This window comes from Pelodiscus sinensis, chromosome 22 (genome assembly GCF_049634645.1).
Source record: "Pelodiscus sinensis isolate JC-2024 chromosome 22, ASM4963464v1, whole genome shotgun sequence".
NCBI classification, from domain to species: domain Eukaryota; kingdom Metazoa; phylum Chordata; order Testudines; family Trionychidae; genus Pelodiscus; species Pelodiscus sinensis.
Genome location: NC_134732.1, coordinates 15,865,884 through 15,887,692, shown reverse-complemented (window position 1 = coordinate 15,887,692; position 21,809 = coordinate 15,865,884). Strand labels below are relative to the sequence as shown.

Sequence of the window (21,809 nt, the reverse complement as noted above, 5' to 3'; positions counted from 1 at the left end):
GGAATGCCTTCCTGAACTGCGCTCAAATCTTTACCCAGCCAGCTGAGAACATGAACCCAACCAGTGTTTTTTACAGGGACGAACAAGCACAGGCATCGAGTTTTTTCTCCTTACTTCAAGTGAATTACCAGCCTGCCCTGGATCTTGGTCTTAGTGTATATGTCACCACCACGTAAAGCTCTGGTCAGGCAAATCTTTCAATCTAACTCTTAGTTGCAATTCTCAAATCAGAATCACTTACTGAATGAACGTCCAGTTTACTAAAATGTTTCCGTCATTTCAGATCATTTTGGGGATATGGGCTGTACTATGTATATCTACACAGAAACCCACGCAAGAATGTGTTATTGGAAAAAGGAAGAGTTTTATTAGGAAAAATAAACCAGAGGTTGTGTTTCACAGGAAGCTGGGCTTTCCCTGAGAGAAATTACTGTTTGCTTCTCATGTATACAAAAGTATTACTGATACCTACACAGGTCCCATTGGATAAGACTCCACAATCGATTTCGACCAGCCAGAATGACACTCTGTAATGCCTCACGATTACATCAGCAATGACCTTATTCGTACAGTTCTTGATACAGAAAATTTTGTTTGAAGCTTTTCCCACTGACCCAGATGCCAGGTATAGAGCTGTGTGACCTTCACACATTCCCTACAATGATAAACCCTGTGGCCCCTGGCAGCCAGTGGAACACCTCAGATCCAGGTTGGATTCTGCACTCGTCGATGTTTCTGATCTATCAGAGTTGGCAAAGATGGAGAGACTCCCAGCTCCTGGTACGAGCAGACAGAGCACTAACGTACCTTCCCAGTAGCTGTCCTACGTATACCCTCAAAGGGAAGTACAAAACCCACTGATGTGGGATCAGATGTTGCCGTTTGTAAGTGCAGGGAGGGAAGGGAAATTAAAACAATCTAATGTCCAAGAGAAAAAAAAAAAAAAAAGCAAGTGAAATCCCAACTAGCTCCGCTCTGACCAGAAACACTGCCCCAGTAAATGCTGTCCGTGCATGTTGCCTGGGTGAGGTAATGGGCCAACATCCCCACAGTGACATCTTGACAAGTGCCTGTCACCCAGCGCTGCAGAAACATGGTCTTTAGTGCCTGTAGAGCACTTAGCACAACTGCTAGCCCCACATCCAGCACCATGTGTCTAGTTGGCATCTTCCTGACAGCCTGGTCATGATTCCATACCAAGAAACAAAAGTCCCAGGCAGCCTCATGCTGGCCGCTCAATGTGTCACACATAGTCCAAGATTTCTGTTTCCATTTCATTCTCACTCCCATCAGAAGGCTTGAAGTCCTCCTCTTCATCCTCCTCTTCCTCTCCAGAGTCGTATGTCAGCTGTTCCTTGCCATCTTCAGTGTTTGACGTACGTGAAAACAGAGCTTAGTGAGAAAGAGGAAAAAGGAAACAAAGTCAACACTACTGCCCTCCTCGCTAAAACCACCAAGGTGTTTGCAGAGAAGAGTCACAGAGCCAGCCAGAAGATGGAAAAAGTGTAGATCTTAGTTAACAATCAGGCACCTTAATTAAACCAAATCAAAAATCAAACAAATTCTACCAGCCAGTGCCAGAAATTCTAACAGGAGGTTTTACATGTAAAGTGATCCTGCATCTCATTCTCACTGAAACTAACCTATAGGGGTATGTCTACATTACAAAGTTAATTCGAACTAACAAACGTTAGTTCGAATTAACATTGATAGATGCTACACAGGCAAACCACTAGTTCAAACTTAATTCGAACTAGCAGAGCGCTTAATTCGAACTCGGTAAACCTCATTCTACAAGGACTAACGCCTAGTTCGAATTAAGTAGTTCGAATTAAGGGATGTGTAGCCACTTAATTCGAACTAGTGGGAGGCTAGCCCTCCCCAGCTTTCCCTGGTGGCCACTCTGGGCACCACCAGGGAAACTCTTCTGCCCCCCTCCCGGTCCCGGAGCCCTTAAAGGGGCATGGTCTGGCTACAGTGCCCGTGCCAGGTGCAAGCCTGCCAGCACCCAGCCAGCAGACCCTGCACCTGGCAAGGCATGAGCCAGCCATCCGCTGCCACCCAGCCCTCCGCCTCTTCCCAGGACCAGGCTGGTGGCTCCCAGGAGCCTGCCCGGGGCCGCAAGAGGCAGGTGCCCGCCTGGTCTAGTGCGGACACTGTGGACCTCATCCACGACCTCCGCACTAGGCACTAGAAAGTGGCCGTCTAGAGCAGGATAGCTTCCAGCCTGGCCACCCAGGAGCAGGTGTGCATGAAAATCAAGGTGGTCCAGTGAGACCCCGACCCTGAGCCATGAGCTTAGAACGGCCGTACTGGGTCAGACCAAAGGTCCATCTAGCCCAGTAACCTGTCTGCCGACAGCGGCCAACACCAGCTATCCCGGAGGGGATGAACCGAAGACAATGACCAAGCCATTTGTCTCATGCCATCCATCTCCAGCCTTCCAAAACAGAGGCCAGGGACACCATTTCTATCCCCTGGCTAATAGCACTCCATGGACCCAGCCTCCATGAATTTATCTAACTTCTCTTTAAACTCTGTTCTAGTTCTAGCCTTCACAGCCTCCTGCAGCAAGGAGTTCCACAGGTTGACTATTTGCTTTGTGAAGAACAACTTTCTGTTATTAGTTTGAAGCCTGCTACCCATTCACTTCATTTGGTGTCCTCTAGTCCTCCTATTATGGGAACTAATGAAGAACTTTTCATTATGCACCCTCTCCACACCACTCATGCTTTTATAGACTTCTATCATATGCCCCCTCAGTCTCCTCTTTTCTAAGCTGAAAAGTCCCAGACTCTTTAGCCTCTCTTCATATGGGACCTGTTTCAAACCCCTGATCATTTTAGTTGCCCTCCCCTCTCCCAGCCTCTCTCTTCCCCTCTCCCACCTCCTTTTCCCAGTCTCCCCGAGTTTTGTTAAATAAAGAGAGTTTCTATTTTTGAACACACATGTCCTTTATTTTGTACATCAAGAAGGGGGGCTAGGGAGGGGTAAGAGGAAGGAGGTGAGGGAGGAATGGGGTACGAGCCCCCGATGAGGAGGACTGGGGTGGCTCTGCGGGCTCCTCTCCTGTAGCCTCCCGATTGACCTCCTCCTCCCCCCCGGATGGCAGCCTGTGGCAAGTGCAGCCGGGCTGATGGCCGAGTGCTGTGATGTGCCGAGTGTGGGCATTCAGGGCACTCCAGGACAGGACTGCTTTGCTGTCCCTCATCGAGTTAGACAAGCGAGCGGAGAACCCCTGAGAACTGTCTGTCCCGGGTGGAGGTCGGGACCCTTTAAGCACAGCCCTCGGCTAGCCTGAGACAGCAGCTCCACGCTCTAAGTCCTAATCTGATGCCCTGCCGGCACTGCTTCCGGCCATCCTTAACCTCAGTTCAGGGTCCACTCAATGTGGACATGCTAGTTCGAATTAGCAAAATGCTAATTCGAACTAGTTTTTAGGTCTAGATGCACTAGTTCGAATTAGCTTAGTTCGAATTAACTAATTCGAATTAAGTTAGTTTGAATTAGTGCTGTAGTGTAGACATACCCCTAATTCCTTGGGCTTTTGACTTGGCCCAGGACCATGACAAGAGACTTTTCTTTCCTGCCCTTGCTCTATTACAGTAAGTTATTAAATTCATCACATTAATGAAGAGATCCTGATGCCATCAATTTGAACCAATATAAAAACACGAGCAAGAGTATCTAGAACAAAGACATTTAAAACCTAGACATGATGCCATAGTGAAGGTGAACCTGGGAGTTCTTATCTGCAACTATTTCATGCCCACATGCCTCCATTCACTTTGCTGGGCTAAAATGGCAAAATCTAGTTCCCTTTTCCCAGTCCTACAGAGTGTTACATCTTTTTCCAATGGTTTAACAAGAGCTGTGTAGGAGCAGGTGTTCTGCAAATATCCACGTTGATGACATGAAATTGCATAGCATGATAATGGAAAGGGATCTGGGAGTCATAGTGGTTCAAAAGCTAAATTTGAGTCAAAGTGTGACACTTAAAAAAAAAGAAGCAAACATCTTTCGGGGCTGTATTAGCAGGAGTGCTGTAAGCAAGACACGAGAAGTCCTTCTTCCGCTCTACTCGCTGACTGGGCCTCAGCTCATGGGCGGTGGTGAAGGCCCAGCTGGGAAAGGGAAGCCATAGCCCCGCCCCTTCTGCCTGAAGCCACATCCCCTCCCCAAGACCATGCCTCTTTAACAACCTCCCTGTCCACCAAGCCCCGCCCAACCCTAGACAAGAGCCAGTGCTGCTGTCCTCCCTGGCTGACAGGGACCCAGGCTTCTGCAATGTGGCCCCAGCCCCTCCTGGGCAGCTGGGCAATGTAGGCCGTTTTGGGAAGGCAATGCCTTCCCTTGCCTATGTTACTTGCCATCCATGACTCAGCTGGAGTATTGAGTCCAGTTCTGGGCACCACATTTCAGGAAAAATGTGGAGAAATTGGAGAAAGTCCAGAGAAGAGCGACAAAAAGTATTAAAGGTCTAGAAAACATGGCCTATGACGGAAGACTGAAAAAACTGGGTTTGTTTAAGTCTGAAAAAGAGAAGACTGAGAGGGAACATAATAATTTTCTAGTATCCAAGAGGTTATTACAAGGAGGAAGATGAAACATTGTTTTTCTTAACCTCTGAACATAGGAGAAGACTCAATGGGCTTAAATTGCAACAAAGGCTGATTAGGTTGGACATAAGCAAAAACTTCCTGTCAGGGCAGTTAATTGCCAAGGGAGGTTGTAAAATCTTCATCATTAGAGATTTTAAAAAGCAGGTTAGACACATACCTGCCAGGGATGATCTACATTAGGGGACTCAAGCCAGTCCCAGACGGATACTCTGCACAATCCAGCCCGGGACTTCTTGTGAGTGGGGGGGGGAGACTTGTATATTACCGGCCGCTTAGCCCTGCCCCTTTCTGCTCCCACCCCCCATTGGCACCCCATTCTCTGAGCACGTGGCTTTGGGGATTATCAGGAGGGACTGGGATGCACAACTACTGCCACTGTGCAGTGCCAACACCCCCCCCCCCCCCCACAAAGCTGCATGGTCAGGAAACAGTGCTGTAGGGATTGTGTGTGAGAGGATAGGACGATGGCAGGAGGGGACAGAGATTGGGGGGTGAGTAATGGAACCTGCCTCCCTCCCCCAGGCCCACTGGGAATACCAGACTGGACTTCACAATTGCTCCAGCTGGGACTGGCCTGCAGGCTGGGAGATTGAGACCCCTGGTCTAGATGGTGCTCATTCCTGCCATGAGTGCAGGGGATGGGACCAGATGAGCTCTCGAGGTCTCTTTCAGTCTATGATTCTATTTTAACATTTCATCTGAAGAACCATGGGGCCGAGCAGCACCTACATCTAACCAGCCAGACCAAGTCAGCTGGCACAAGAGAAGAGGCCCCAAAAACATGCCCCATCGGGTCTGGAAATGTTTTTTTCTAACATACCCTCCGCTGCTCAAATTCCAGAACCATCCTTACCGGGTCGCGTGGACCTGATGATCTGCTTAATCATCAGAGACATGGTATCCCTCAAATCATCGTTGGTCTTTTGAAGACACCACCCATCCCGTTCTGTGCATTCTGTCTCCATGCCGTCATTCCGATGGATGATTTTCTGTAAGCTAAAGAGTGGGTAAGAAAAGAATCAGCCTCCTGCAATCAGATCTAAATCTTTCCTATGCCATCAAACGTCACGTAGGACAAGAACAATTAACTGTGCTGCTTGCCTCAGTGGCCACATTGTTGTTTCTATAACTCAACTTCTTACAATGCTACATTGGTGGCTTATTACTTCACCCCCACCTGGAGGGTAAGAGGACTACACTTCATCTGATCCCTGCCCTATGACCTAGGTGGCCCTAGCAGGAGTTTTCAGTCACTGGAAGGCCTGCAACCAGAAAAACCATTCAGGGCGGCAACAGATTAAGTAATGAAGTTTGTAGTACTTCCCTTCAAGGATCTCGTTGGCATGTTACAAGCACAAGACCTCATTCATACAGCTTGTTGCGACTCTTCCAAGAGAAAAGGCAGTTTCTAGAAAACTGACATTTTTCAGTGGAAAAATTAAATTTTGCTCAAGTTTTTCATTGTGAAAACAAAATCAAATATTTCATTTCAGGTTGGTTCAATCCAAATCGGGATATTTCATTTTGTTCAAATGACCCAAAACATTTCGTTTCCAACTTTGTTTTGATTGTTTTAAGGATTTAGACATTAAAAAACCCCAACATTTTTCAGAATATTTTGTTCTGTGAAAAATTTAAATTGTTCAACATTTTGTCCTAGAGTGAGATGAAAATACAAGCTACATATTGGAACTGCCCACATGGCAAAAATACCAAATTTCACTCCGCTCTACTTGCCAGCCGCTTGTAAGGTAAGAGAGTTAATCTCAATGCTCAGAAAGAAAGACTGAGGCAAAAACGGATTAAGTCACTCACGCTGAAGATAGGGAGGTGGGGTAGGTTCTGGAGTGGCCTAGGGGTGCTGGGGTTGTGGGTTCAAGCCCCACCCACCTGGGGCTTGGCGTGTCCCCACAGCCAGCACCAATTGCCCCATTAGGAAGGCAGGATAAGGGACACCCTGAAAGTAGGCAGGTGGGGTGGATACCGGAGTGGCCTAGGGGATAGGGCATTGGCCTGGAGACATGGGGTCGAGTCATGTCCACCCCAGGAGTGTCCCCACAGCCAGCACCAGTTTCCTCAGGGATGGAACTGGCTCTCTCAGTGGGAAGGCAGGATAAGGGACGCCCTGAAGGTATGAATTTGTTGCAGAACCAGTAAGAGTCCCAAGCCTGTGCTTCAATCATTAGACCTTTTTCTCTCCAGTAGATTTCTCTGGCTGTGCTTTGTTCTACATGCCTATAGAACCTCAGCTATCTCCAGCCTATCTCTCTGTAACATTATAAGCAGTTTATGAATGCAGAGGAGAATGATAAGACTGTAAATTAGGGCTGTCAATTGTCATGCGTCAATGCCTATGATTTTTTAACGTGTTAATTGCAGGTGTTAATGCTGCGTTTCCCCTTTGAAGTGCCACTGTGGTGCTTCAGAGGAGCAGCGCAACGCGGAGTCTGGGATCAGCTGGGGAGTCCCCAGCTGACTTCGGGCTCCACTGCCCCTTTGAAACGTGCAGAGGCGGTATTTCAAAGGAGCAACTGCCTCACAGCTGAGCCAGGAATCACCTGCCGCTGCCCCTTTAAAACGCGCCGTCTCCACGCGTGTTTCAAATGGGCAGCCCTGGAGCCCAGGGTCAGCTGGGGACTCCCCAGCTGATCTTGGGCTTCATGCGGCAGTGGAACCCAGGGTCAGCTGGGGACTCTAGCCGATCGCAGGCTGTATGCAGCACTGCCCCGTTGAAATACTGCGGCATCATTTCAAAGGGGAGATGTGTGCAATTAATCGCAATTAAATTTTTTAATCGCTTGACAGCCCTACTGTAAATTAAATGCTTTTCTAAATGTGATGGCTACTTGTTACATTAAGCATCTGTCGTGTATATTTGTAAACCTATATGTGTGTAAGTGTACATGAAAATCCAAACTAAAGTAGCAATAGATTTCCCTAGAATTATGTAAATTTGTTTTTCCTTCTGCAGGTTAAATATTTCATCAATGGGAGTAACTTACTCCTGTTGTAGTCAATAATTTTCCAATTGATTTCAGTGAACTGGGATCAGGGACAAAACACCTAAGAAAGTATATTTTGGTAGCTCATACTACCAAATAAAGTCTGTCCATTGAGAAACAGGAAATTGCCTAAATATCAGGGTCGAGGAGAAAGACGGCGGTAGGGCTCAAATGGTGGAGTTTGCGATTAACCATCTGCAAAATCACCCTTGGTCAAAAGATTCAGCAAATCAGGTGCAGTACCTGTCCACGTTCAAGTCACAGAGCTGATAGAACATCTGTCGATATGGAGGCAGATCTCCTTCATGGAAGATATAGATAGAGTCCTAGGAGGAGGGAAAGAAAGAGATTCAATGGGCATTTCAAATCATTTCCACACCCAAGACATGGGCAACAATATCGCATGACCACAGATTAGAGCTCCTTCCATAAGAACTTTTTCAGGAGCCAGAATTTCCTTTGCATGAGTTCAGTTCCAAGGCAGGAAGAGGAGTGAGAGAGAGCATGTGAGCCTGGTGCAGGAGAGTAGGGATGTAAATAATGATCAAAACAGTAAACCAGCTAACCTATTAAAATTATATTGTTTTACCTGTTAACCACTGGTGGGGACAGGGCAACCAGGGGAGTCTTACTGGGGCTGTGGGTTGGGATCCAGGCCGCTGCTGCCTCAGTGTGGATGCTGAGTCTGGGGCCACTGGGGTCTGGAGCCACTGCAATGCGGCTAGGGCTGGATCCTGCCTGTCCCTGCTGGGGCTGCTGCAGCATGGCCACGGTTAGGATCCCACATGCCGCCCTGACCTGGTTCCCGCCAGCTGACTCTATGCGGCTGGCAGTCCAATTAACCAGTTACCAAATAAGCATTCTGGTCAGTCTAATGCTTACTGGGTATCTAGTTAACCTTTTACATCCTACAGGAGTGCACAAAGCCAGAGTCTGGATGTAACAGAATTGCACTGCAATCTCCTGGCCACAGCAACCAGAACACACACAGCAAATATCTGTGGAGAAAACCATTCACAGCCATTGAACAGTTACCCGACCACCCACAGTTTATTTCAAAGCAGTGTGTGTGGAAGGGAGGGCAATTGCCCTTACAGGAAAATGGAGCATGGTGAAATATAGACTTATCCATGTTTCCTCATTTCCTTTGCCTTACTGGAGTCTTCAGACCAATCTGAAAATACACCATAATGGCCTTACGGCTTTGCATTCCACAATCTGCTCCCTGAAATGCAATGTAAATCACACTCAAGGCAAGGGCTGCATGCATGATCTTCCAGACTTAGAAAAGAAATTCACAATATCAGCAAACTTTGCAGTGGTATGGATGATTACTCACTTTCCAGGTAAACCCAGTCTACCATAAGGATAGCTAGACATGGCAGGAGAGGCAATATCTTTTACTGGACCAACTTCTCTTGGGGAGAAAGACAAGCTTTCAGGCTTACACAGTGCTTTTCTTAGCTAGTCACTTGCTGCTCCAAATAAAATCTGTATCTATATCAATAGCCACAGTCCATCTAGATCAATGTTGCCTCCAAAAGAGTGACAAAAGACAACAGTTACCCTACCTATGATACCATTGCACGCTCTTGGGAGGACAGAGTAATACCTACTTTAAGTTTGTATTTGCTGGAGGCAGGTTTTTTTGCACTGGATGTACTGGATGTGTCCAGCCCCTGCTTTAGGTCCTGCACACTGACTGTGTGACTTACTGAAAGACATAAAGGAAGAAGATTTCTGAACTGCGGGCTACTTTGCACTTCACAACATAGGACAGGATTTTAGCTGCTTTTCTGATTCAATTCAACTTTGTTGGCACCAGAAAAATAGTCAGCATACAAATGTCAGTGTAAAGGTTCATTCTTCATTCCATCTACCTTGTTTTGGGCAGCTGTATTGGCAGACAGGTCATTTCTTGGCCTCATTCAACTAGACTTCTAACTTCTGATCTACCAACTACCGTCCATCAGCCAGACATCACTTAAGATATGCTCAATGGGCAACATGTCCACAGGTTTTAATTGGACACACACATCGCGATCGGAGACAGCAAGAGGAAACCCCAATAATCAACTGAATTAAGTTGCATTATAATCTATTCACCCACTAACAGCAACAAAAGGACGAAATGAAAGAGGCCAGGTTAAGCTGTACAGCTTTCTCAACCCTTCACCTGTTCTGCATACCTGCTTTTTTGATAGTGATGGGAAGACTGTAATTGTACGTGCTGCGTTTTGCTTTCACGGGCATGTCAGTAGAAGCATAACCTGGAGGCCAAGAAAGAAAACAGACTTTGAACAGAGACCAGCATCCCATAGAATATTACATCTTTTACAACAGGGGGTGTTGGACAGAGGCTTGAAAGAAGGGCCAAACACTGTGTTGATTTTGGTGGAACAGGGAAGAGAAAGATCAAGGAAATTAAGTTGTTTAACATAACAAGGTGGGAAGATGTGCCTTGTCCACGGTCTTACGACATAGTCATTTGACATCAATTTCACCCTTTGCACAATGCAGGGGGATTTAGTAGTTTGTGAAGAGCTCTCAGATCCCTGGAGGATAGGTGCTATCATTATTGTATCGAAACACACATACGAAGAGAGACTTACATTTACATCCCACTTCTAAAACTATGGCAAGCAATGAATGGAACTAAAGTTCCAAAACGCAATATAATGAAGTGTTCTGTACAAAAACAACATGGAGTCCTGTGGCACTTCAGAGACTAAAGATTTATTAGAGCATAAGCTGTTGTGGATAAAACTCACTTCATCAGATGAATTGAAGTGGAAGTTACAGAAGCAGGGGAAGACGTTTTTTGTGTTAATTAAACTAATCAGGTCAGGGTGGAAGTGTGTCATTCACAGCTTTTGGTGTGGAGCACCACATTCAACTTAAATAAGCCAAGCAAATTAGTAAAAATACCTCCTCCCCAATATGTTACAATGGCATAAACCAAAAACTTGTGCAATAGCATTAGCTAAAAAAAATCTTAAATGTGTTGTCTGTAGCATCTGACTGGGCACAGAGGGACTTTTTTAAAGGGGGAATAAGGACAGATAACAGCCAGACACATTCTTGAATTCACAACACACATTCCTCCATTCTGCACAAGACTCATGTGCTTTTCCAGCTGGTGGCACTAAATCTTTTGTTGCTTTGGGGGAGGAAGGAAGATTGTTTGGTTTTGTTTTTAAGGAAACTTTTTCTCTAGCATTAGTTGGCCCAATGGACAAGGCATCCTTGTAACAGTCACCTAATTTCTCCTTTCTGGAAGTGGAAGAAATAAAGAAACAAACCCTTACTTAGGTAGCATCTGAAATAAGGATGTTAAGGACTAGTCAACTACCCGATAAGCAAATGCTTATTGGATAGTCAGTCAACTAGTCGACTACCACCCCCTTACTGCCTCTATCAGATAGAGACAGCAAAGGGGGAGGGGAGAAGGGTTACTTCAAAGCGGCAGCGCTGCACAGCTGAGCCGGGGATCAGATGTGTGATGCTACTGCTTTGAAACCCCAAAGCGGGGTTTCAAAGGGGCAGCCGCCACACAGCTGATCCGCAGCTCAGCTGTGCGGCACTGCCCCTTTGAAACACTGAAGTGGCGTTCAAAGGAGCAGCACGGAGGAGCCCGGGCATTTCCCCAGAACCCAAGGTCACCTGGGAACTCCTCGGCATTTCAAAGGGGCAGTGCCATGGAGCCTGAAGCCAACTGAGAACCCTCCAGCTGATCCCAGGCTCCACACGGCATTTCATTCCTCAAAGGAGCAATGCGGAAGTGCCTATCGACTAGTTGAGTAGTCGATGGAAATTCCATCGACTACTCGACTAGTCAATTAACCGCAATTTAACTTCCTTAATCTGAAATGCATCTCTCTCCTGGAATTGTAGCAGGTTCTGTAGTGGGGGGGGGGGGGGAAGAATAGCAGAATACCCCACTGACATGCATTTGTGTTTTGAACCTAAGGAGAAAGGAAGTTCAAGAGCTTTTTGTTAGACCTGGAATATTCCCAGTGGTCAGATAAAGTCCCTTCTGTTCCTCCAACATAGGTTATTGGATGCCCCCATGGATTCTTGGGAAGAAAGTTCAGAAACAAGGGTTGGTACAATCTCCTGTCCCTCCCCTTCCTTCAAACAAAAAGCTTGAGGAAAGATGCTCTTGGGTTTAAAAATAAATGGAAGGATATTACAGAAGAGCTGCAGAGACAGACTGACTGGGAGGCACAGGGAGTCTGTCGTGTTTGGGCCATTTTACCGTATTTAATTCCACAGCGAATTCTGAAGTCCAGGACTTGATAAATCTTTGCTTCGGGATGTTTCCTAGGGTCATACCCAAACCGAACCCACAGACTTCGCCAAGGACCGGTGAGCTACACAGAGGATGAGTGGTTACCGGAGACAGAATAGAGATTCAGAATATTAATGAGTACTACAATGTTTCCCCTAACTATTTATTTTATAGATTCTCCCTCCTTCTTCCTCCCCTTTCAACACACACATTTAACACCTAACCTTGGGCAAAGAAAGGCGACATGCTGCAAATATCTGTCATTTCAGAAAAGCAGCCCTAAGCTCACAGCAGATTTTTTGTGGAGGGCTCCTGCAAGCATTACTAGATGGACAGTCGATTGGACCATTTGTTACAATAACTTTAAGGCAGACCAGCACCAAAAGAAGCACAAAGCCACTGTATCACTCACTGCTTTAACTGGCAACCATGTGTGGGTTCCATTTGGAAGCAAGGTTTTCATCCTCCCTCCCAAAAAGAATCAAAACCCCTGCTTCAGGATATTTAACGCAAAGCTTTGGGTACAGACAATAGAATCTGAACTGTAGCTGACTAGGATTTATCCATAGACATCCAGCTGGCCATCCCATCCCTTTGCCTCCAAGCCTGCTTCAGATAAGAATAAACTGCACAGCAGATCTATAAAGAAACTCACCATATAATAGGCCAAGTACGGTAGGAGAAGTTTAAGCTTGTCCGGATGGACACTGATATTGGCCTTCACAGCATTCCGAGACCAGATGGGACGAATCTCAAACAGCTAAAGAAATATACAAAGTGGAGAAACTTAAAAAACAACAAAAAGTCTTGCAGCAGCTTAGAATAAGGGTTAGTAATGCCACTTTCAATTTCCTAATGGGAACCTACTTTTTATTATAGCCTCTGGCCCAGACTAAAGGCTGTCAGCAACATTTGTACAGTGCTGCAGGATAGCAATTGAGAGAAAAGTACAAATAAGCCTTATTTAAGGGATGTTGGCACGGTGAGGGAGCAAGCTCGCCTTTCATATCTGAAGAGACAGGCTCAAATTCTGACTTGGGTAGCATATGAAATGAACGGTGGCCTCACCTTAGTCCCTAGGGCAGGGGTATAGAAATTATATGGAAGGCTGGGGGAGGCAGTGCCTCTCCAGCCAGGTGTGGCCAGAGCCCTGCCTCCTATCCAACCCCCCCACTTCCGTGGGACCCCTAGCCTCCTATCAACCCTCCCCTCTGCTCCTCAGCCTCTAACTACTCCCCCCTCCTATCCAACCCACCCTGCTTCCCATCTTCTGACCACCCCCGGACCCTTCAGCCACTATCCAACTCAGCTCCCAGCTCCCTGACCACCCGCCAGGACCCTATGCCTCCTATCCAACCCCAACCCCAGCTCCCTGCGCTCTGACCATCCTCCCCAGAACCTTCAACCCCCAATCTAATCTCCCCACCTCTCACCCCTTGCCCATCACCTCAGGACCCATTCCCCGCCTCCTGACTGCATTGCAGGGACATCGGGGCCAGTGGCGCGACAACTGTGCCACCAATGCGCTGGGGGAGCGGAGGCTGCTGAGGAGGGAGGGGCTGGAGCTCAATATCCCTACATGCCGCGCAGCCTGGGCATTGGGCTGGCTCCCGCCTGGCAAGGCTGTCCTGTCCCCACTCCCCTGATTGGCCTGTGGGCCACAGTTTGCCCCCCCTTCCTCCTGCCTCCTGTGAATTGTCTCATCAAGAAAAACCACGCCAGAAATTCAGTAAAATAGATGGGCTCTGCTAGAGAATAGCTGTCAGGCTCAGACAAACTGCAAGATATTTTTTCACAATATACGCCCGCATTAAAAGGATACTACAAGTGGGGTTTGAGACACATGGCATCCACTGCCTTCAACGGAGTTGCTCCTGGACAAACGTTTAGCCCATAAATCTCACATTATGAACACTCAATTCTCAAAGTTTAAAATACACAGGGCAGTGGAAGGTGATAACAGATGCATCAGTGGGCAGCTCAGTTTTCAAGTAATTTAGGATAACTATAGTTTCTCCTGGATGGCAAAAGCCATGCCCTATCCTTCTGTGTATTTACTTTTGCCTCCAACCGAATTTTCATAAAACCATGAAGAACCCTAGAACTCTTGGCAAAGAGAATTATGTGTGTCCGGGGAGGTTCCCATATTTCTACAGCATCATACACTTCAAGATTTCAAAGAACTTGGCAAACATTCAATATTACACCCACGTACGTCTGTGTTATCCTTCCCATTTTACAAATCAAGAAACAGAGGGGGATAAAACACAGACAAAATTATACCGCAAATAAGGCAGAAACAGAAAGAAATAGAAAGCTATGAGTCCTGGCTTTCAGTTTCCTGCTCTAATTATCAGCTGTTTCATTCATTTATAATACGGCACCTTGATCAGTCTTTAGAATCTTTGTGGAAGCCTGTAAATAATGTGAACTATAAATATATAAAATAATCCTTGTAAATAGCAGTTTTCCAGAGAGCAAAAGAAGTTACTAAGGCAGCGTAAGAAGTTTCTCCCCCACACTGTGCACTGTAGTTGCTTTTGGCCCTGTCCCCTTGTGGCGTAGTGGGGGTGCTGTCTGCTCTGTATCCCGGGGCCCCCCCATGTAGTGATTTGTGATTCCCACTGACTCGCCACATGTTGTGATGTAGTGTCAGTACCTTGCTGGTTGCTATGCTTGGGCAGTGGGCTGTGGAGGACCCACACTGGCAGTTGGTTGTCTGTAAGCACGGCCCAGCAAAAGGGGCCTCAGGACAGTGGCCAAACTGTTTCCACTTGTTAAGGGAAGAGACGGGCCAAAGGAAGTGTGTGCTGCGGGAAGGGTCAGTCTTGGGCTGGAACCATGAGGGAGACAGACTGAGGTTGTTGGGGCTGGGGCTAGGGGTGACAGACCCCTAACCCAAGGGGTATGAAACATCCTGGCCCCGAATCCTGTAATCACACCACGTCTATGCTGTGCTGTATCCTGGAGAAGCAATAAAACCCCTCTACTCTACTGCTGGCGGAATCTGTTCTTGCTGCTACAGGGATGCAGGAACTGGGGAACCCCGACTGCGTCGTTACACCCCTCCACCAAGATTTGGCCTATACTAGGGATGTTAGATATCGATTAATTGAAGAGTCGAGTAACCGCATACATTTCTATCGGTTACTCGACTATTCCAGTGAATGCCAGCCCCACTCCTAGGGAACCCCTTGTCACCCTGTACTGCTGCCTCTGTAGGCGGAAGCCAGTCCATGAGGAGAGCCAATTTAAAAACCAGCAGAGGCAGCAGCACGGGGGGAGGGGAAGGAGGACAGCAGTACCATGGAGCCAGTGCTGGGAGGAACCAGCTTTTATGCTGGCTCCCCAGGTGCACCAGCTTCTTCTCCCCCCTCCTTGTGTGTAGGGGGGAAATGCATGTAGTCGACAAGATTATCGGTTAATCGGGTAGACGACTACTCATCAACATCCCTAGCCTGTACCTTTCTCAGCTCTTCCTCCACTTTTTTATCCACAGGATTGGTGCACATTTTCTTCCAAGTCTGCACTGCAGGCTCTAGCGGCTTGGTTGGGACGTCCTCATCATCGAAGTTCACAAAGATGGCATTGTGTGGTCGACGGGCCCTGCTGAGGCCAATCAGGTTCTCACAAGACACCTGGGGATTGCTGTAGCCTTCCCTAAGAAGCAATGCAAAGTGTCAGTCATACTTTCTTCCTCCTCATCTTTTACACTTAGTGGCCTCTACTGAAACATGTAGAAATTCAGATTATTTTCCAGTCTCAGGAAATGTGGTGGTGGGGAATTAAATTAGATAGAACAGAGGATTTCTGAACTAGCCGTCTGCCTCTCAAGATTTAGGGTAAGAAGATATTTGGGTCCCAAGTAAACAAGAATTTAGGTAGGCTAGATAAAGTCACCATTAAAGACTCACTTATGGAGCAGTCCTGAGTGAAAAAGTTGGAGAATCACTTTTCCAATGAGGAAATTGTGACCCATGTCCAATACTCTGAACAAAGCTTCCATGTACTGATTTTTCCCTAAAACAAACTTCATACCAGTAGTCCCCAAACTTCTAAGAGTCATGTTCTCCTTACCCGTCTACTCTCTCCCACCTTCTCCCTGAAGCCAGAAGCAGGCCGCAGTCCAGGGGGTGAGGTGTGGGGCAAACAGGGTAAGGGGGCAGAGGCTGGGGCCAGGAACAGAGCTACAACCAGTAGATAAGGCTGGGGGTGGGAATGGAGCTGCAGCAGGGTCCGTGACATGGAGGCTGGGGGAGAGGCCAGAGGTGGGGCCAAGAGCTGGGAACAGGACCAGAGCAGAGTTGGGGATGGGATGGGGGCTGGTTAGCACTCTCCCCCACCCCCATGGGGCCTGACACAGGCCCACTGCACCCCTCAAACATTTCTCCTTGCTCCCCTAGGGAGGTGCACCCCATAGTTTGAGGATTGAAAATCCTGATTGACTAACTGGTAAGGCAGAAGCCTCCAAAGGCAGGCTTAGCTTTCATAGGTACCTATTCTAAGTTCCCTTTGCTACAGTCACCGAGTGTACAGGGACATACAAGGAATTGAGGCAAGGAAGAAGTTAAAAATTAAATCTTGGAGTCATATTATATTATTTGCACTTTTTTGCTCAAATGAAGGACAACAGTGAGAAAAATAAAGATGTTTCTCGTGGGAGACATCACAGATTTCCTTTTTTTTTTAAATGGCAAAACAAACAGTTTGCTTCTGTTAATTTGTTCTGGTGAATGCCAGCTTGGCAACACATGGCATGTATATTTGCACTCTCCAACCTCCAAGCCACTACAAATACATGGAACCCTGTCAAAAGGCCTAGTTTTATAATTATCACATAGTGTCCAACTCCCATGCCTAGGTGTGGGGGAAGTGGGAATTTTGCCTCTTATGTTTAGATGCAACAGAACTTCAAACCAAAGCTTCACAGGGGAGACCCTCCAATGGTGCTTGATTAAATGAAACATAAGAACATAAGAATGGCCATAATAGGTAGAACCAAAGATCCATCTAGCCCAGTATCCTGTCTTCCTAACAGTGGCCAGTGCCAGATGCCCCTGAGGGAGTGAACGGAACAGATAATCATCATGTGATCCCTCTTCTCTCATTCATTTCCAACCTCTGACAAACTGAAGCTAGGGACACCATTCCTACCCATCCTGGCCAATAGCCGTTGATGGACCTAACCTCCATGAATTTATGTAGCTCTTTTTTTAAAATGCTGTTAAAGTCCTGGTCTTCACAATATCCTCTGGCAAGGAGTTCCACAGGTTGTTTGTGCGCTATGTAAAGAAAAACTTCCTTCTGTTTGTTTTAAATCTGCTACCTATTAATTTAATTTGGTAACCCTTCGTTCTTATGCTTAAGCTTTCATGTAGCTAGTCAAATGGGGTTTCTCAGGTCATCTGCCAAGATTTTTACAGAGGGAAACAGAAAGTAGCTGCCAAATAGTCTCCAACTGCATCTCAGCAGTGGCAGAAGAATGGAAACTTAAAACAAAATTTAAACGATGTATTTTGTTGTAGACTTAGTTTGGGTTTAAAGTGGACAAAAGGCTTTTAGGGAAGAGAATACAAGGCATGGAAAAGGGAAACACAGGGTGACATCACAAATCTTTATGGCTCTGAAGGGAAAACCTATATGAAGTGCCCATCTGGCATTCTTCAGTGTAGCAGAGTTCCTCACACTCATCTATGAGGTAGGGAAATGCTATTAGGAACTGAAGACACAGACAAGTGATTTGCCCAGATCTCATAGGTTGTCTGTGCCACGCTGAGAAATGAACCCAGGTCTCTGGAGTCTTAATCCACAACCTTGACTATGAGGCGATCATTCCTTTTTCACAAATCCTTGAATTTCTACAAGCTGGAAGTCCTCTGGCACAAAGAGATTTGAAATCATATTCACACGTTTCCAGTAAGAACCGTATTTACACACAGTTCTTTGGGATACTGCAGACTATTTTTGATGTATGTTTTGAGACTGCCTGAATGCAACATGAGGTGAAAACGCTATCCTACCAGGCTGTAGCTCCCAAAACATGATCCCATCAATGGCTTTCTCTTCCACATTGCAAGGTTTCTCCATAGGGCCCCTTTGTTCAATCCCAGTAGGTTTGTGCAGGAATACTTCCCCGCCATATACTTTTGACTCATTTTTTTCCTCCGCCATTCCCCACAAGGGCAATTTTTTCCCCCCAAAATCAAGGGAAGTCCACTAAACTCAACCCAGAAACAACTTAAAAGGCCACAAGACCCAACTAAGCAACCCCTTATCTCCACTCTTGTAAGACCTATTGTGTGTAAGTGTCTGCAACTATTATTCCAGTTATTTCAGAAAAAGAATAAGAAACAAAGAAGTGACTTGCCCAAGACCAGAAGCTTGCTAGTGACAGAGCTCTTGACTCTCAGACTTTCATAACCCATGCCACCTTATAAGTATTTTTGTCCAGATTGTATTGTATTGAAACAAACAAAGCTAACACAGAAAGAGACATATAACAAAGGCATGGATTGGTTACAGCAGTTTGCCTTAGTATGGTATTTGACTCCCCCGCTGACCCTGGCTGCCATGTAGCGCTGTCACTTTGAAATGCCACAGAGAGCACGGGACCAGCAGGGGACTACTTGAGTCCCTCACTGGCCCTGTGCTCCCCGTAGCGCTTTTGCCTTTGAAGTGTAGCAACAGCCCTGGAGCTGTTGCTACACTTCAAAAGTGGAGGCGCCCTTATCGATTAATTGACTATTTGCATCAACTATTTGATTAGCCAATTAATTGAAATTTTACATCCCTATTTTAAAATGCTGCTCTGAAAAAGCATAGATTCCACATTAAAAATGTGTGTGTGTGTGTGTGCGCACATTTCAATCATACAGACAGACCGTAGCAAAGAAACAAAAGAAAAGCATCCTATGTTTTCGTCATGATCACTGCTGGATATGAACTATATGACTCCAAGTTCATCCAACCGCATCAATTTTTCTTAGAGATCATTCTGAAAAATCCTTTAATACTGAGCTATGTTAGTCATAATACAAGAGCCTTCTTCAGGTAATGAAGAAGGGGATCTCCAGTGAACTTGAAAATTCAAATTTTATAAGTGATATGCTGGCCCAGTAAAAGATTTCCATTACTGGTTCATTCAAGAGACAATATAAAAAGAAAAGGCACTCACCGGTGTTGTACATCTGGCCGATAGAAATAGTCTATAGGGGTATCCAGACGCGAAAAAATAGGTGGAGGGATGTAGAGGGGTAATTCCCTATTGAAGAATTCCTCCTTTTCTGGTTTGAGGAGCAAGACCTTGTCGTACATAGAGATTTGTTTGCTATCAGGGCCAGAATGCATTGCCAGGTACTGGAAATCAGACATTCCTATGAGGAAGGAAAAGTCAAGATAAAAAGGTGTGTATCAGAGACAATAGCATTCTGCATTATACCCAGTTGTCCTTTCCTCAGAAACCCACTCAAGGATGAGACTGTCTCTTGCCCTGAGTTAGATGGGCTCGGTATTCATGCACACTGTGAAGCAACACCATGGTCCTTTGTCTTGCATTCATAAAAACACTCTGAAAGCCCTATCCTATTTCCCTATCTTAAACACCTGCCAAACAATCAAGTAAATGTTAAAAACAATTCATTACTGCCCATGAAAAGATTATTTTTGCCCCTCCTCCTGCACAGACACATCCATTGTAGAACATGTTTATTTACAGCATAACCTAACACAACAGCAGAGAAGACAATGCATTATTAAGTCACAATACAGAAGAAGGATTGTATCATGTCCATCTCACATAAAATTCCCTACATACAGGTTCACTTTTTCCACCCAAAAAGCTAGTCCCTATTCCTCACACAGGCAGATCAAATTACTACCTTGAAATTTGTAAACAGTGGAGACAACCCCAAGAACTTCCATTTCAAACTTGATTTCCTCTTGGGTTTCTCCTTCAGCTTCCAACCGTTTCCTTCTGATCTTCCGCTTTACCTTAAAGAGCATGGATGAAGTAGGGAAGCGGTTGGCACACACAGGATGGCAGTAGGGATCCTTGGGACGGAAGTACAACTCCAGTCTTTTGCCAGGGTCAGCATAGATCTAAATTACCAAGAGCACCATCACTTTTCATCATCAAATTTGTCCCCTCCCACACCAAAAAACACAGAATTTTCCTTTGCACCATGCTTCCCAAATCCACCACCATGCCAAAGCACTACCTCTATTTCCAATGACCATTGCCCTCTTTCCATGGGGCATCAGCCCCACAGCCAGTCTTTTTACCACAGAGAACCATAGCTTCTCACACTCTTATTTAGGCCATTTCTCTCCAACTACAATCTCTCTAATGCCTTTAGCTGTGCGCCTCTCTGATCCAAACATGCAGCTTACAGGGTCACGCGCTGCAAGAGAGCTCAACGAACTGGATCACCCGCTTTTACTCACAACTCTAGATCCGCTTTCCAGACTCCCCACCATGCTCCCCTTCATCCCCCCTCTACTGCCGCCCCCACCCCCCAAAGTTAACATCTCCAAAGCCTTCTCTCTCCCAGGATAACCCTCAGCCTGCTTCCCATTGAGGTCCCTTTCACTAGGGCACCTCCCGCCTTCTGAGCACTGCCAGGTCCTTCCCGCCATAACCCAGGGGACTCTCCGACCAAGCACTCGCTGTTCCCAGCCCCATCACCCAGCACAACCGGGCCCTGGGACTCCTGGGACACCCCCCCCCCCCGGGAAGCCCTAAGATCCCCCCCAGGGGACCCCTTACCCAGGACACCCACCTACCGGCCTGCAACCAGCCAGCAAAGCCCTTTCCACCCGAGCACCCTTTGCCCGTTACCCGGGGCTCGCACGTCCCCTCCCCCCCCGGGCCGCCCCCTTACCCGGGACACCCCCTCTTCTCCTCCCAGAGTCCGCAGCATGTTGCCCACGTCGCGCACCACCCCCGGATACTCCACGCACACCAGCCGCGAGCCGCGGGCCAGCTCCAGCACGGCCGAGCCCTGCTCTCCACCGCCCCCGGCCGCCATCTTGCCCCCGGCCCGGCCGCCCCTCCACCACCGCCTGCTTCAGCCCCCCCCCCCCAGTCCGCTCCCCAATGCGCTCCCCTCCCGGCGCAGCACCAAGGTTCCGGGAAAGAATGGTTCCGACCAACCTGCCCTCCAGCCAGACTGCAAGGGGACAGCGCCCCCTGGAGCAGCCTGTTCTATGGCTTCTAGCCTCTTCGAGGCCTTTGTGGCTCTAACAAGGCCTGGCAGCCCCCTCACTTCCCCTGAGTCCAGAACCCCAACAGCTGTTGTGGGACCTCCTGCTCCAGCTGCTAGACCAGAGATGGGCAAACTAGGCTAGTGAGTGGGCCGCATGAGTGGCCCTCCTTCATCTCAGTGGGCTGCAACATTGTCATAACCAGGACAGTCTCCCAGGATAGGATAGTTTTGCTAACTGCATTTAGGGTATGTTTACACTAGACCCCTAGTTCGAACTAGGGAGGCTAACGTAGGCATTCGAAGTTGCAAATGAAGCCTGGGATTTAAATATCCCGGGCTTTATTTGCATCTTCCCATTTTTAAATCCCCCAGTCCGAACTAACTGCCCGCGGCTACAAGCAGCAGTCAAACGTTAACTCGAACTAAGTTAACTGTTATACCTCGTGGAATGGGTATAACAGTTAACTCAAACTAAGGACTTAGTTCGAGTTAACGTTTGAGTGCCGTGTGTAGCCATGGGCAGTTAGTTCGGACTAGGGGGATTTAAAAATGGCGCCTGGACGGGAAGATGCAAATAAAGCCCGGGATATTTAAATACCAGGCTTCATTTGCAACTTCGAATGCCTACATTAGCCTCCCTAGTTCGAACTAGGGGGCTAGTGTAGACATACCCCTACACACTTAGGCTACG

The 21,809-nt window shown here is 47.0% G+C and overlaps 1 protein-coding gene across 3 annotated transcripts; it reads right to left on the bottom strand.

Annotated features, from left to right (window-relative positions):
* Window positions 1–342: 342 nt before the first annotated feature.
* GTF3C5 (general transcription factor IIIC subunit 5) lies at window positions 343–20,974 on the bottom strand. 3 transcript variants are annotated; one of them, XM_075905808.1, is made up of 11 exons: window positions 20,795–20,974; window positions 19,793–20,012; window positions 19,090–19,288; window positions 15,380–15,575; window positions 12,571–12,675; window positions 11,883–11,997; window positions 9,814–9,894; window positions 9,241–9,338; window positions 7,868–7,950; window positions 5,476–5,618; window positions 343–1,392 (listed from the first exon to the last, which is right to left on the bottom strand). In XM_075905808.1, the coding sequence occupies exons 1-11, from the start codon at window positions 20,939–20,941 to the stop codon at window positions 1,244–1,246; spliced, it is 1,536 nt and encodes a 511-aa protein (XP_075761923.1). In that variant the 5' UTR covers window positions 20,942–20,974; the 3' UTR covers window positions 343–1,243. The 3 variants fall into 3 exon arrangements, with proteins under 3 accessions (XP_075761923.1, XP_075761924.1, XP_075761925.1); XM_075905809.1 differs by having other exon boundaries at window positions 20,874–20,964; XM_075905810.1 differs by having other exon boundaries at window positions 19,905–20,012; window positions 20,795–20,810.
* Between the last annotated feature and the right edge of the window lie 835 nt (window positions 20,975–21,809).